The sequence below is a fragment of the Pteropus vampyrus genome, unplaced genomic scaffold, assembly GCF_000151845.1.
Source record: "Pteropus vampyrus isolate Shadow unplaced genomic scaffold, Pvam_2.0 Scaffold5, whole genome shotgun sequence".
In the NCBI taxonomy this organism is placed as follows: Eukaryota; Metazoa; Chordata; class Mammalia; order Chiroptera; family Pteropodidae; genus Pteropus; species Pteropus vampyrus.
The window spans coordinates 16305438-16323357 of NW_011888786.1; the positions used below are offsets into that span (position 1 = coordinate 16305438).

Sequence of the window (17920 nt, forward strand, 5' to 3'; positions counted from 1 at the left end):
ATCATTGTCTACTGAAAAAAATAAAAGCATATACTTTTCTCTTTATGTTATTCTAATGGCAGTTATCCCTATTTTTAGCCCAAGAAAATTTAAACTCTGGATTCCTTCCAAATTTTTATGTGGTTTTTATGACATTTAAGAATTCTAATTCTGGAGTCAGATAAATCACCATCAGAGTTCTGTTCAGGACACTCCCCTGCTTAAAAACCCTTCCGGTTCCCCAGCATCTGCTAAATATCCTTGAAACACAGGGCAACCACCGTCAGTTCCCAGAAGACGTTTCTTTTCTACCTCTCACCATTTTCCCTCCAGCCAATTAAGAACAGTCATCATGCCCTGAATTTTCCCAGCGACAGATTCACTCAGTGATATTGCGAAATCTTTTCCTTAGTCAGTTTTCAAATGATAGATTATTTTGCACTGTGATTGTCCCTGAAATGTTTGTGTGTGTCTGCACGATTATCCACTCAAGCCAGGGTGGAGCCCAGCTGGCTGTCGGGAAAGCATGAATAGATTAAATTACTTCTAAGTCTTTCTTTTCATTTTAAGCTTTGGTGATTGTAGGAGTAGATAATTTTGTTTTCACTTATGTACTCAGTTCCTTTCTGTGTGATTTTTTAAAAGCTTGAATATGTGCCTGCATACATGCATTACGAATTTAAATGTCACCATATAAAAAAGAAACACGAATGTATCCCTTTGTAGTCAACTGCTCCCACTGCATGGAAGAGAGAAGTAGAGAAAATGACTTTACTAAGGGATTGTGAATTGTCTGAAGGAAGAATTTGCTGGCAATACAAGTGCTTTAGCGTTTACTTAAACTACCTGAATGATGACTTTTCAGTCCTTGGACTGCCTAAAACAATATTGAATCTTCTGAATAAAGGCTAATAACTTTCCTCCTTTATCCATAAGAGAATTTAAATTTAAATTTAAATTTAAATTTAAATTTAAATTCTCTTATGGATAAAGGAGGAAAGTATTCCAGAAGTAACTAATATTTGTTAAAGACATTGAATGTTATTACCATTATATAGATATAATTTCTCTTTGGAATTTAAAGTAAATAGATTTCTCTCTTTATCATGGAGTCCACTCGAGAAACTACTTATTATTTACTTCTATGTCCTATCTTGAAAAGGCCATCCATTTGGAGTTAAAGGAATTATTCTCAGTTGTGGGAGATTACAGGGACAGCATGTGGATTTTTTTTCGCAGCTACAGAGTATTTACGTATTTACAGTATATCCCCCAGAAAAGTGCTGTATTAATGTCCTTATCTTAATGTCCTTCAATCCGTACAGGGAACTTGTGCTGAAGTGAAAGTTTACAAGTTGGGTATCTTTTCTGTTGTGTCTTGTTTAAAGAAAGAATCCTTCACAGTAACAAAGAAAGGCCTTACTCTTAAACCAAGCATGGATTCTCGAATATCTTTAAATTACCCTCCAGGAGTTTTCAGCTCATCAGTGCTTATACAATTAAAGGTAAATATTAAAAACTGTCGAGTCTTTTCTCGTAGATTTTGTGAGTCATCACATACGGTCCTAAATAATGAAGAAGATACAAATATTTAATATAATGATAAACAAATTCCTATACTTTTAACAACCTAATAGACAGTATTATCAGTGATTAAGTGATGATATGGAACATATTGAATCTCATTTCAAATTAAATCTTTGCTTTAACTGAAAGGTTTTTCTAGCTACGTTTATGTTATTATATTTATGATATTTATTAACAAGTTATTGAGTATCTATGATAGAATTGATGCCAGGCATTGGACATTCATATGATTCAAAATTTCTACCAGAGAGGATGGCAAAAAAAGAGACTAATAAATTAAAATATTTAAAATTTTAAATGTGTGGTTATATTTAATTATAAAACAGCCCTACTGGGGAAGGATTTTTAAAAAGAATATATACAAACACTATTTGTAAGGTGGATAATGCCGTATCAATCTATCTTTCAGAAGATATTTCCTAAATTTTCCCAGTCCTTATATCCTCAACTTTCCCTGTCCTTATATCCTCAACTTTCCCCCAGGCTCTCTAATTTCTCTCAGTCGTTACTATAAGTGGTAAGCAAAGAAGGAAAGTTGGGAAGAAAACATTATAAATAGTTAAATTTTATAAATATTTTCCATAAACTTTGAAATTTTAAAATTAGGTTAGCTTTTTTTTGATTATTAGCTGTTCTTATGTGAGAGGAAACACGTAAGTAAATATAGTCTGTTTTTCTAGTTTCTAAAGATCTCTTGATCTAACAATAGTTCTAATTAGAAATTATGTAAAATGTCTATTTTGTTTTCTAGGTCATTTTGTTGCCTATAATTAAGAATGTTTCTCAGTTATTTATAACAAAGGATAGGGAACCTAGATTTCAGAAGGACTTTGTAAAAAGAGTCCAAATGCTGTGCTCTTTTATAGACTAATTCACCACTAATTCCAGCCAACAATGTATAAAGAAATGTATTAAAACTATGTTCTATCAAATTTTCAAAAAATTAGTTTAGAAATGCACTGATACTTTGCATCTTTCACTATCAAAATATAAGAATATATATATTTTTTCTTTGTTTAGGTCCAACCTGTTGACCCATCTCTAGTGGCATATTTAAAAACACAGCAAGATACTTCCTACTCGGTATTATCCACAAGCCCTCTGATTCATGTTCAGCAGCCATCAACACATCCTTTCCAGAAGCCAGTCACTGTATTCCTACCTTGTTCTCTACACCCTGATAAAAAAATGTTGAGGTCTGAACTAGATCACAAAAGAGCAGCTAGTGCCACAACAAATAAGAACGTACCTTTATACCTCAACCGGTGAGTTAGACTCTATCTCTAACTGACTTGACGGTAAACACAGAAATGTAAATGACTAAAAACATAATCAGATGTTTTGTACTTCAAAATCAGTATTAAAATATTATGAAATATTTTTCATATAAAAATAACATTTTGCAGACCTATGAAAGGAAATGATTTTAGCTGTGATGGGCCCAAAAGTATGCTATGCAATACAGTTGATACAAAAGAGGTAAAATTAATCCTTGCTTTCAACAAATTATGATTAATTAACTTAAAAGAGAGGTATTGTGATTTTAATTTCTATATTTAAGAGTGTCATGTTGAAGTAGGAAAAAAATTGACCTGACCTTTTCCAAAACAAATTAAATTTGAGTCTATATTTGCCATATAGGTGGATTCTTCTATCTCCTAATATTTATAATTAAACAAAATCCATATATATATTTTCAAATGATAGATTATTTTGCACTGTGATTGTCCCTGAAATGTTTGTGTGTGTCTGCACGATTATCCACTCAAGCCAGGGTGGAGCCCAGCTGGCTGTCGGGAAAGCATGAATAGATTAAATTACTTCTAAGTCTTTCTTTTCATTTTAAGCTTTGGTGATTGTAGGAGTAGATAATTTTGTTTTCACTTATGTACTCAGTTCCTTTCTGTGTGATTTTTTAAAAGCTTGAATATGTGCCTGCATACATGCATTACGAATTTAAATGTCACCATATAAAAAAGAAACACGAATGGATCCCTTTGTAGTCAACTGCTCCCACTGCATGGAAGAGAGAAGTAGAGAAAATGACTTTACTAAGGGATTGTGAATTGTCTGAAGGAAGAATTTGCTGGCAATACAAGTGCTTTAGCGTTTACTTAAACTACCTGAATGATGACTTTTCAGTCCTTGGACTGCCTAAAACAATATCGAATCTTCTGAATAAAGGCTAATAACTTTCCTCCTTTATCCATAAGAGAATTTAAATTTAAATTCTCTTATGGATAAAGGAGGAAAGTATTCCAGAAGTAACTAATATTTGTTAAAGACATTGAATGTTATTACCATTATATAGATATAATTTCTCTTTGGAATTTAAAGTAAATAGATTTCTCTCTTTATCATGGAGTCCACTCGAGAAACTACTTATTATTTACTTCTATGTCCTATCTTGAAAAGGCCATCCATTTGGAGTTAAAGGAATTATTCTCAGTTGTGGGAGATTACAGGGACAGCATGTGGATTTTTTTTCACAGCTACAGAGTATTTACGTATTTACAGTATATCCCCCAGAAAAGTGCTGTATTAATGTCCTTATCTTAATGTCCTTCAATCCGTACAGGGAACTTGTGCTGAAGTGAAAGTTTACAAGTTGGGTATCTTTTCTGTTGTGTCTTGTTTAAAGAAAGAATCCTTCACAGTAACAAAGAAAGGCCTTACTCTTAAACCAAGCATGGATTCTCGAATATCTTTAATTACCCTCCAGGAGTTTTCAGCTCATCAGTGCTTATACAATTAAAGGTAAATATTAAAAACTGTCGAGTCTTTTCTCATAGATTTTGTGAGTCATCACATACGGTCCTAAATAATGAAGAAGATACAAATATTTAATATAATGATAAACAAATTCCTATACTTTTAACAACCTAATATACAGTATTATCAGTGATTAAGTGATGATTTGGAACATATTGAATCTCATTTCAAATTAAATCTTTGCTTTAACTGAAAGGTTTTTCTAGCTACGTTTATGTTATTATATTTATGATATTTATTAACAAGTTATTGAGTATCTATGATAGAATTGATGCCAGGCATTGGACATTCATATGATTCAAAATTTCTACCAGAGAGGATGGCAAAAAAAGAGACTAATAAATTAAAATATTTAAAATTTTAAATGTGTGGTTATATTTAATTATAAAACAGCCCTACTGGGGAAGGATTTTTAAAAAGAATATATACAAACACTATTTGTAAGGTGGATAATGCCGTATCAATCTATCTTTCAGAAGATATTTCCTAAATTTTCCCAGTCCTTATATCCTCAACTTTCCCTGTCCTTATATCCTCAACTTTCCCCCAGGCTCTCTAATTTCTCTCAGTCGTTACTATAAGTGGTAAGCAAAGAAGGAAAGTTGGGAAGAAAACATTATAAATAGTTAAATTTTATAAATATTTTCCATAAACTTTGAAATTTTAAAATTAGGTTAGCTTTTTTTTGATTATTAGCTGTTCTTATGTGAGAGGAAACACGTAAGTAAATATAGTCTGTTTTTCTAGTTTCTAAAGATCTCTTGATCTAACAATAGTTCTAATTAGAAATTATGTAAAATGTCTATTTTGTTTTCTAGGTCATTTTGTTGCCTATAATTAAGAATGTTTCTCAGTTATTTATAACAAAGGATAGGGAACCTAGATTTCAGAAGGACTTTGTAAAAAGAGTCCAAATGCTGTGCTCTTTTATAGACTAATTCACCACTAATTCCAGCCAACAATGTATAAAGAAATGTATTAAAACTATGTTCTATCAAATTTTCAAAAAATTAGTTTAGAAATGCACTGATACTTTGCATCTTTCACTATCAAAATATAAGAATATATATATTTTTTCTTTGTTTAGGTCCAACCTGTTGACCCATCTCTAGTGGCATATTTAAAAACACAGCAAGATACTTCCTACTCGGTATTATCCACAAGCCCTCTGATTCATGTTCAGCAGCCATCAACACATCCTTTCCAGAAGCCAGTCACTGTATTCCTACCTTGTTCTCCACACCCTGATAAAAAAATGTTGAGGTCTGAACTAGATCACAAAAGAGCAGCTAGTGCCACAACAAATAAGAACGTACCTTTATACCTCAACCGGTGAGTTAGACTCTATCTCTAACTGACTTGACGGTAAACACAGAAATGTAAATGACTAAAAACATAATCAGATGTTTTGTACTTCAAAATCAGTATTAAAATATTATGAAATATTTTTCATATAAAAATAACATTTTGCAGACCTATGAAAGGAAATGATTTTAGCTGTGATGGGCCCAAAAGTATGCTATGCAATACAGTTGATACAAAAGAGGTAAAATTAATCCTTGCTTTCAACAAATTATGATTAATTAACTTAAAAGAGAGGTATTGTGATTTTAATTTCTATATTTAAGAGTGTCATGTTGAAGTAGGAAAAAAATTGACCTGACTTTTTCCAAAACAAATTAAATTTGAGTCTATATTTGCCATATAGGTGGATTCTTCTATCTCCTAATATTTATAATTAAACAAAATCCATATATATATATATATTTGTTATATATATGTTATATTTTGTTATATTTGTTATATTTGTTATCCTTTGTTATATTTCTATATATGTATGTGTATATATATATATAGAGAGAGAGAGAGAGAGAGACAGACAGACAGACAGACAGACAGACAGACAGAGAGATAAAGAGAGAGGAGTGGGGATGTCAGCCAGAGTGAAATCAGAAATGAAATGCCAACATCAAGAAAGGAACACCAAATAATAGTAATTCTGATCTGAATTCCTGTCCTTTTATTTAATATTTATTTTATTTCCCTAATGAAAAAAGTAGAAGGGAATTTTTCTGCTCTCTGGTTCTAAAGGGATTTTTTTTCTTTGAAAACCAGAAGGAGAAACAACTTCAGACACTTAATTAAAATAATAAAATAAAATAACTACTATTAATTGAGAAGCTACTGTGTGCCAGTTTCCTTATGTATATAATCCAGTTTAATCTCCCCACTGCCTCATCTTTATCTTATCAGTGATGGACTCACATAGCTGTTTCTAATCATAGACTTTGTGTGGCCACCATTTATTTAGTTTGAGGATGGAAGGCTAAAAATTGAGAAGTGGATCATTTGTTCTTTCCCAGTACATTTGCAATTTAGGAAGATGACGCTAGCGGAATGTTGGGTTGTGGCTGGGAGAAGATATCAAATTTTCCCTAGTGTTAGGTAAGTGAGAGAGAACATAGACATGATCCAGTTTTATATACTCTTGTTATTTGTGATACATATATCCCAAGTGGCAACTTAGTTAACCCATGTACCTGTATGTCATGGTAAAGTAAGATTTCAAACTAGAAATACTTAGGATTTTCCAATTTAAAATATATTAGTCTAATAAATTAAGACATCTTTTAAATATCTCCTAAAATACATGTATGTGTGTGTGTGTAAGGGTGTGTGTGTGTGTTTTTTTAAGATAAGAACTTAACCCTAAAAGATGACTCTGACTGGTAACCTGTTGCTAGAATCTAGTATTTCTACTGTCTGTAGGGTAGATAGCAAAGGATTAATAAAAATAATTTGTGACTGACATACTTTACATTATAAAACAAAGCAGCTCCATTTACCAGAAAGATGTTAGAAATAACAATTTGCCTGTCCCTATTACCGATTTTATAGTTTATACATACCAATGAGAATAAAATTATCTCCATAATACACAGATAACATTTCACAAAGTGATTAATTCAAGTGTTCCTTTGCCCCTCCTTTGTTATATTTCCACATCCCTCAGAAATAACCGAGCAGAATGTAGAGAGAAATTAGAGGCAGCATATTGTACTGTCAAAAATGAAATTCCCACAAGCACAGAGATAAAAGTAGAGGCAATAAGAGTCTTAATAGAAATGCATAGGGTGGTGCATTTTCATACACTCAGTTGACTCAAAGCACTGGAAATTCAGTTAGCACAGGTGGGAGAACGCTGTTCCTCAGTTCAGAGGAATTATACTCAGTAGAAATGACTAAACACTGAAAATTGTTTTAGAAATGATTTACATAGATCTGCCCTCTGAATCTGAGAAAGTGATTCAAATGGCTACCAAATCGAAAGTGAATGGATGAATATTCATCCAAGGATAAGAAAAAAACAAAATCCTACTTGATGTCTTAAGAAAAAAAAAAAAAAAACCTATTAATTCCAAGAAGACCAAAAACAACAAAAAACAAAATATAGAAATAAAGAAAACATCATCCTGACATTTCACAGTAATTTGAATAATGAGAAATACAGTTAGCTTGAAAATATTGTAGAAATCTATTTTGTAAGTTCAGTAGTAGCCAGTAAGCAAAATTTTCAAGAAAACAGAAAGCCATCAGATAGACCAGGAAAAGATGAAAGGACAACAGGATGAGATACAAAGATAACAAGCTGAGATGAAAAGGGGCCAAAGTATAAGAAATCATTTGAAGTGATATAACCTAATAATTATATGTACCATCAGAGAAAAAAACAAAACAATCATAATAGAAGGATTAATCAAAGGCATAGTTAAATGTAATTTTCTGATGTTTTTTAAAACTTTGAGTTAGAAAGTGCTGAATAATTACTAGACAAAATTTATGAAAAAAATACTTAGACACAACATAGAAAATTGAAATGTATGTTTAAATAAAACATAATTCTATAAGCATCCATTCAGCAGAAACGGATTCAGTAAAAAGGAATAAAATCAGTCTAGCCTCAGTCTCATTCTTTGTAGTACTAAATGTCAAGGAAAAGAATTGGACTAAAACCTTTAGAGTTTTGAAGGAAAGATATTGTGGAATTAGGGTTATCAGCTAACAAAGAAGGTTTTTTTGTTGTTGTTGTTTGTTTTTTTAAATATAAGTGTTCGCAAAAATGTACTACTCACATGTTCATAACAAAATAAATAATGAAATAAATGTGCAAACTTGATAAAGTAAAATTTAGGAGATTTTTAAAAAATTCTGGTATTGAACATAAACAATATAAGAACAAAAGGAAAAAGAAAAAAGGAAAAGTTCTGTTATGAGATAACAGAAATAAAGGAAAACATTAAAGAAAAAGATGATATAAATAAAATAATCATTTATATTAAAAAAATATAAACGAATTAAACAATTTATACTGTTGCACACCTTAATTTTAATCTTCAATATTTTAAAATATTTTATATCTATATTTGGGGTATTTCTCTAGATTTATCATATATTTTACTAATTTTTCCATTAGTTTGTTTAAACTGTTTATTTTAGTAATTATAATTCTCATTTCTAAAAAGCTATTGCTATATTTTAAAAACCTTTCTTTTCCAAACATCTCTGTTTTTTCATCATGCTTTCTGTCTTCTTTTACTCCTTTAATCACTGCAAACATACACGTTTTATGGTCTCATTACTCTATCATCTATTAGCATGATGTTTGCAATCCTATTTTTTTTTAGCAGGGTGTAATCTAGTACATTGTTTATCATACTAACTCCTTTTTAAGAATTTTACCCTTAGGAATTCATTTCTAAGTATCGATTATAATTTTTTGATCAGATCAACTTTTCTTCCCTCCTTCCCTCCAATCCAGAGTAGCCTTTTTGTGCTGCTTTTTTGCTTCGTCGAACCAATGTTCAAAGAGATTTTGGTTGTCTTTATTGTTTCTCATTTCATGGACAGTGCTGCCCTTTTGCGATTCCAGTTTTATGACTGAGTTAGTTCCATCTAACAGCTGGAAGCTGTATCTAATCTGCTTGAATATGTTAAACACAAACCCCACACACCCGAAGTGTGTGCGTGGTTAGTGGGGAGGGGGAGGATGATGGAGGGCGGGAGTACCCATGGAATCAGGTCTTCATGGTTCCTAGGGGGAGAAAAGCATCCTAGCTTTTTGAGATTCTCGTTTTCTTGTTTCCAGATCTAGAGGATTTTTTGCCTCCAGTTTTGAGTTCCTCTAACGCGCGCGCGCGCGAGAGAGATTGATTTTGTCCAGCATTCCTATGTGGTGAGAAGATGGCTATTTGTCATCAATTCAATCCTCCAGAAAGTGCCAATTTCTTTTTTCTTCTCCATTTATTTGCCCTAGTACATGATCTATCTCTCTGCTTGGCAATTCTTTTCCTACCATGTTTAGCTGGAGAACTCTCCTACATTCTGTAGGAGTGGCAGTGCAATTCTTTCTTCATCTGTCAAGACATTCTAAGATCTCCTGGAAGGATCGATAGCTTCTCTCTTTGTCAGCCCCATTCCTTGTGCACATCCTATACTATACTGTAGTATTATTAAGTGTTTTTTTTTTCCAATTTATCACCACTCAGTACAAGTATAACATAGATGCTCAAAAAATGTTAGGTAAATTAAACAAATTAATGAGTAAATTCATAGAAATGTAAATTGTATTACTAATTCTATACTTTTTGACAATGCTAAATTGATACATTATAATATGCTCTATTATTAGTGCTGGGTAAAGTAGGTGTATTTTCTCCATCCAGTGGAGCATAAAACAATTAAATGAGAATCTATATCACTGTTTATTTAATACTCTTTCCTCAAGGAGTGAAAGCCAGTTGAACATTTTTTTTTTGGAAATAGAAACATGGTGAAGCAATCCATGTCTCATAAAATAAAAAAAGATAAAAACTAGTTGAGGCCAAAATATAGTCTGAATATGAAGATTAAATGTGTTTATTGCATTACATTTTTGCATGTCTAATTTCTGGGGAAAAGATTAAAGTCATTTAATTATAAGCCAGAAAAGTTTTCTTAACAGCAATGAAAGGAGAAATTTATAAAATAGAAACATTCCACATTATACAAAAAATATTTTAGAGTTAAACGGAGTTGCTTCTGAAAAAAATGGCCATTTCTATGTAATGCTATTGGTTTTAAGATTATCTTGTTCAAATGTACTATGTATATCATATACAAGAATATTTGTAAAATAGATATCATATCACATAATAAAATACACAAGCTGGTAAAGCTACCACATAACAACAAATTAGATATTATCGATACAGTCGAGCCTCCTTACTTGCCTCTCTTCTCTCCCATCCCCAGCCTTCCTGCTATAATTGATCCTCACCCATACCAAAGTTAAGCACTATTTGGAAATATTGCATCATTCCTTTGCTTACATTTAGTTTAGTTTTATCACATATACTTTTACTCATTCCTATACATTGTCTCATTAGGCTTTGTGCTTGACAAAAGTAAAAATGGTCTCCTACTGTGTATAGCCTTATGGTTTTGCTTTTTCTTTTATAGTTGTGCATGTTCACTTTCACTTCTATACAATATTCTATTGCATAACTACGTATCTTATTTATTTACTTTCCTATTGTTGGACATTTGGATTGTTTCCTTTTCTTTTACTAATACAAATATTACTAATATGACTATCCTTGACTCAAAGTATATTTGTGCAAGTACTTTAGAGTACATACCTAGAAATCTAATTGCTGAGTCCTAGGGTATGCACATGCACAATTTTACAAGTTTTCCAAAATAGTAGAATTAAATTAGAATCTCCTATTATTGCTCCTCATCTTCTCCAGCCTTGCGTATTGTCAGATTTTAGAATTTTTAAAATCTAATAGGTGTAAAGTGGATCTCATGTAGTTTTAATCTGCAATGTTCTGATTACAATGAGGCCAACATCTTTTCATAATGTCTTTTGTTAGACATTTGTGTTTTCTTATATGTGAAATATCTATCAATTTCCTGGCTCATTTTGAAGTCTTTTTTTTTTTTTTTAAGGAGAAAGATTGCTCTAAGACATAGAGAAGGATTCATATAGATGGTGACATTTGAGCTTGACTTTGAATAGGATGGACCTTTTTAAATTTTTCATCATTATTTTATATTAGTTTCAGGTATACAGTACAATGGTTAGACATTTGTATAATTCATTTTGAAATTTTTACATTGATTTGTAGGATTCCTTTTCATATTCTTAATGCTAATCCTTTTTCAGTTTTGGCCTGTAATTTCATATTTTTGTGCTGAATTTATCATATTTTACTTTTATGATTAGTGCTTCTTGTCCTGGTCTTAAAATACCTCTATCTCCTGAAATTATAAAAATGTTCTTCTTTATTATTATATAATTTTAAAGGATTGAATTTTATATGCCTTAAGTCCATCTAAAATTGACTTTTATATACAGTGTGATGTAGAAATTTATTTTTTTCCATATGGATGACATATTCTCCCAGCATTGCTTATTGAATGTTTCTTTCTTTCCCTAATGATCTGTAATGTCTCCTCTGTCATATAACAAAATTTCCTTATTCTGGGTTGTTCCATTGGTTAGTCTTTTTATCTAGTTTTAAGCCAATCTAATACTGTCTTAATTTTAGCTTTATAATAAGTTGATATCTGGTTGGTAAATCATATATTTTTCTTTTTCTTTTGATTTTTTAGGCGAGGCAACCCTTGGTTGACCTCACAGATTGCAAGGACCTTGTTAGCTTACAATCCCTTATTTTTTAAAATTATTTTATATTTTACACCTACTGCACTTGGTCTTCCTAAGTGGTCTCCCACCCAAGTATTAACCAGGCCCAACCCTGCTTAGCATCCGAGATCAGACAGGATCAGATTGTTCAGGGTAGCATGGCCGTAGACATATATTTTTCTTCTTCAAGATAACTTTTTTTTTTTTTTAACTTTCCCTTTCCTATAAAATAGAATCAGTTTGTCAAGGTCCACAAGAACAAACTTTGTTGGGATTCTGATTGTAATTGCCTCTGACCTATCGGTCAGTTTGGGGAAAAGTAAAATCTTTACCATAGTGAGTCTTTTAATCAATTATATAATATATGCTTCCATTTGTGTAGTTCTCTAATGTCTTTGAATGAAATGTTTTGAAAGTCTCCATACATGTACTACACATGCTTTGCTAGACTATTCCTAGATACTTTATAGTTCTGGCTGCTATTATAAATGGTATTTAAAATTTTTTTCTATTTGTTGGGAATATGTGTGTAAATGAATGTAGATTTGTCTGCAATGATATTAAAGCCACCACCTTTCTAAACTCTCTCATTAGGTCTTATATTTTTTCAAGAATTTAAAGTTTTCTATGTAAACTCTTGTATCATCTTCAAGCAATAACAGTTTTGTTTTCCTTTCCAGTCATCATGTTTAAAGTCTTTAATCCATTTTGAGTTAATTTGTGTATGTGGTTTCACGTTAGAATCCAACATCATTCTTCTACATATGGATACCTAGTTTTCCCAAAACCATTTATTGAGTACAATATCCTTTCTCCACTATGAGTTTTGGGCATCCTTGTCAAAGATCGGTTGACTATAGGTGTGTGAATTTATTTCTAGGCTTTCTATTCTGTTCCAATTGGTCTATATGTCTGTTTTTTTGTCAGTACCATATTGTTATGATTGCTGTAGTTTTAAAATACATTTTGAAATCAGGAAGTGTGATGTTTCCAGCTTTGTTCTTGCTCAAGATTGGCTATTCCAGTTCTATACAGATTTTAGTTTTTTGTTTCTATTTTTGTAAAGAATACCATTGAGATTTTTATAGGAATTGCATTGAATCTATAGATTACTTTAGGTAGTATGGACATTTTAGTAATATTAATTTTTCTAATCCGCGAGCATGAGATTTCTTTCCATTTATCTGCGTATCCTTTTTCTTAAAATAGAATTTTACAGGGTGTTTCAGTTATATATTCCTGCATATTAAACTACTCTAAACAATAATCATTTTATTATTTCTCATGATTCTGTGGGTTGTTTGGGGTCTAGACTGGGTGATTTTTTTTTTTCTTTTTGGATATAAAGGACTTTATTTTTCACAGGACATCAACAAAATGTTTCATATCCACATGCGCTACCTTTGTCTCCAATACCATGGAGGCAATGTCACAGCTGAGAAACCCAAACTTAGGGAATTCAAATCTTTTACAATGGGCAGCAAACAGACCTGTATGACCTATGACCTGGAGGGGAACATTGTATTTATTGTAGTGGATAGTAAACTCTCCCTCTGCTTTGGGGAGACAAAATCATGTGTTTTTTCTAAGGATGTTAGATATTCAAACATCTTTGAAGAGATAATCTATTGCAAAGGCCTCTTATAGCAAAATGTGAGATACCCGTGGAGAATTGTCTCCCAAAGTGTTTATATTCTTTAGATTAGTGTCTTTTCAGTCTTTTGCCAATTTTGAATTGTGTAGTTTTTCTTACGATAGACTTTTGAGCATTCTTTACATATTCTAGATATATGTCCTTTGTCAAACTTGTGATTGCAAGTACTTTCTCCCAGTCTGTAGTTTTTTTCATTTTCTTTTTTAATTTTATTTTTCAATTACCATTGACATTAATATTATATTAATTTCAGGTGTACAGCAAAGTGGTTAGACAGTTGTATAACTTATGAAGTGATCTTCCAATAAGTCTAGTACCCACTTAGTACCATATGTAGTTATTGCAATATTATTGACTATATTCCCTGTGCTGTAATTTACATCTCTATGACTATTTTTTAACTGCTAATTTGTACTTCTTAATCCCTTTATCTTTTCCACTGAGCTCTGCCCCGCACCCCCCGCCCCCAAACACACACCCTTTTCTCAATTGGATGGTTTTTTTGTCAGTCTTGTTTAGGGTCTATTATGGCCTTCAATAAGATGGTGCCTGAGGCTGAGAAGTCCAAGATGGCTTAGTCGCATATCTAGAATCTTGGTAGTGATAGAGGGAAGGCTGGGCTCAGCTATTATGCAGAAATGATTAGACCAATTCTCTCTTCATGGAGTTGTAAGGACTCTTTCTTTCTACTTGACTTCTCCATCTGGCCTCTTTCTGTCATGTGGTCTTTCCAGGAGAGTAACTGGGCTATTTAATGGAAGGTCAGGGCTTCCAAGTACAAAACTGATGCTGCCAGGCCTTCTTAATTCTGAAGTTTGGAATGATCAGATCACCACTTCTGTAACATTCTATTGGTTAAAGCCAGTCATAGAGGGGACTCTGATTCATTGTGGGAGAGTGCTACCCAAGGGCATGAGTACTGAGAGGTATCTTTAACATCTTTGGAGACCATCTAAAGTATAAGATTCTAGATTTACATGGATATATCCCCTAATTTCTTTGGGGATATTATGCCACTGTTTATGAGTTTTATTATCAACATTGTGAAGACTATAGTGAATTTGATTTTCATAACTTTATGGGTGATTTGCTTTACCTTGCTGGCTGCTTTTAAGATCTTTTCTTGGTATTTGATGGTCTGCATTTTTCTATGTTGTATTTATATTTGAATTTTAAAAGCATTTTTTTTGAAATTCAATACATTGTGCTTCCTGAATAGTAAATTTCTGTCTTTTCACATTTCTGAAAAATCTTTATATATTTTCTAATCAAATATTGCCTCTCTTCCATTTTATCCACTCTATCTTTCTGGATTTCCAATTATATTTTAGACCATCTCTTTCTAAATTCCATATTTCTTTTCTTCTTTTTTATATTTTCCATATTCCTGTCCCTATGTGCTATATTCTGTGTAATTTCTTCACATTTCAGTTAAAATGCCACAAACACAGTATACTTTTAAAATCTACTTTAAATTTATCATTAGGTTATTATATCCAGCAATTACATTTTTTATTTATTAAGATTCTACTTAGCTCTTATTCAAATTTCCCCAATCATTCATGATAGTCATCTACTGCCTGCTTATTTTTATGATACTGTCCTCTATTTTATTAAACTTTTCATATATAGTTGTTTTCATTCTCTTTCTACTAATTCTGATACCTGTAGCTTTTGAGGATGTTGCCTGTGGCTTCTGCTGTCATTTATGGTATTTACCTCCATATGTGTTTGAGGACTTTTGCTGGTAAGCATGCATGTATGAGAATTCTGCAGGCATAAATGGAGCTGCTTTCCTCCAGATGGCATTTATTTCTGTCTCTGCTGAGAACTAAGTGCTATTTACTTGGGATTATGTTAGCCTCCATGAGAATCTTGGTTAAGGCCTCAAGTTCATATTTTATGGATGAGATCCCAAGGATTACAGTGCCTTGCTCGCTCACTTGATTACCACTTACAGATTTCTCCTTACCTAAATTATTGAAAAGGAATTCATTCTCATAGTAATCCAATCATTCGCATCTGGTTGCTCCCTCACCTTCAACCCTGGCTTCATATATTTTTTTTGCAGGGGAATTTGGAAAATTCTTTTAAGATTCCTCCCACTTGAGCAAGCCAAAAAGTGTATTAGAAAGTAGGCTTATCAGGATCTAGTTGTTTAGCAATAGGAAGGGAGAGACCATAGATTATTCTTGATTTGTTATTTATAATCCTGGGTTTTGGATATTAAATTTATAATATGTTTGAGATTCACCCTGAAAACAAAGGATAATTTTATTTATTTCAGCTTTATTGAAGTATAATTGACAAATAAAATTGCGAGATATTTAAAGCATACATTACGGTGATTTTATATATGTATACAGTGTGAAAAGATTCCTCCCATCTAGTTAGTTAACATCTCCGTCACCTCACATATTTATCTCTTTGTTTTTTGGTGAGAACATTTAAATTCTACTCTCTTAGCAAATTCCAATTATTTAATGTATTGTTATCAACTACAGTAATCATGTTTTACATTGAAAAATGGTAACTTTATAAATAGTAAGAACACACATACCATATTTTCCTTTGTACTCATCAGTCAGTACTATATCGTCAACACTGGTTAACCTCATTTAATAAAGTGAAATGGTTTCAGTAAAATTTTGAAGCAAATGCTTACTGAGCAAATATGATTTTTCACATTTAATAAACTTGAAGATAGTATACTAGAACTATTTTTACTTTATTATATACCATTTTATGTAAAAGCATATACTATTACCTGTGGATTAGAAAACCAGATGAGGAAGAATTTAATTTTATTTTTCAAATAAAAAAGAAAATATCACTCAGAATAGCTAATACAATATTGAAGGAGAAGAATAAAGCTGGAGGACTGACATTATCTGACTTCAAGACTTACTATAAAGCTACAGTAATCAATAGAGTGTGGTATTGGAGAAAAAATAGACCAATAGGTCAATGAAAGAGAATATAGAGCCCAGAAATAGATTCACATAAATATAGTCAACTGATCCTTGACAAAGGAGAAAAGATAATACAATAGAGCAAAGATAGTCTTTACCACATATGGTGCTAGAATAAGTGGACATCCACAAGCAAAAAAATTAATCTAAACACAGACATTATACTCTTCACAAAAAAAACCTCAAAATGGATTATAGATATAAATGTAAAATACAAAACTATAAAACTTCTAGAAGATAACATGGGTGAAAGTCTAGATGATTTGGGGTATGACCATGACTTTTTTGACACAACATCAAAGGTACAATCCATGAAAGAAATAATTGAAATGCTGGACTTCATAAAATTAAAAAATTTTGTTCTAGAAAAGACGATGTCAACAGAATGAGGAAATGGGTTACAGACTTGGAAAAAAATTTTGAAAAAGATACATCTGATGTTATCCAACATATATAAAGTACACTTAAAACTCAACAATAAAAAAAACAAAAACCTGATTAAAAATGGGTCAAAGACTGTAACAGACACCTCACCAAAGAAGATATCCAGTTAGTAAATAAACATATGGAAAGATACTTCACATTATATGTCATCAGTGAGATACAAATTAAAACAACAATGAGATACCATTACACACTTATTAGAATGACCAAAATCCAGAACACAGACAACCTCCAATGCTGGTGAGGTGGAGGAGCAGCAGGAATTCTCGTTTGTTGCTTGTGGGAATACATAGTGGTACAGCCACTTTGGAAGACAGTTTGTTGGTTTCTTACAAAATTAAACATACTCTTACCACACAATCCAGCAAAGTACTCCTTTGTATGTATCCAAAGGAGTTTAAAACTATTTCCACACAAAAATCTGCACATAGATGTTTATAGCAGCTTTATTTCTAATTGCCACAACTTAGAAGCAATCAAGATGTCCTTTAGTAGGTGAATGGATAAATAACATTCCTACGATAGAATATTATTCAATTCCAAAAGGAAATGAGATATTAAGCCACAGAAAGACATGGATGAATCATAAATGCTAAGTGAAAGAAGTCATTCTGAAAATACTTTATACTGTATGATGCATACTGTATGACATTTTGGAAAAGGCAAAACTATGAAGACAGTAAAAAGATCAGTGGTTGCCAGAGGTTGGGATTGGGAAGGAATGAATAGGCAGAGCACAGAGGATTTCCAGGGTGGTGAAAATATTCTGTATAATATTATAATGATAGATGCTTGTCATTACACATTTGTCCAAACCGTAGA

General features: G+C 31.9%; 1 protein-coding gene across 1 annotated transcript in view; it reads left to right on the forward strand.

The window, feature by feature from the left end:
- DTHD1 (death domain containing 1) overlaps positions 1–17920 on the forward strand; it is a 57918-nt gene that overhangs the window by 5600 nt on the left and 34398 nt on the right. The window contains exons 3-4 of the mRNA XM_011365563.2: positions 1305–1484; positions 5426–5670. Coding sequence (XP_011363865.1) covers positions 1305–1484; positions 5426–5670 — 425 coding nt within the window. The remainder of the gene's footprint in view (positions 1–1304; positions 1485–5425; positions 5671–17920) is intronic.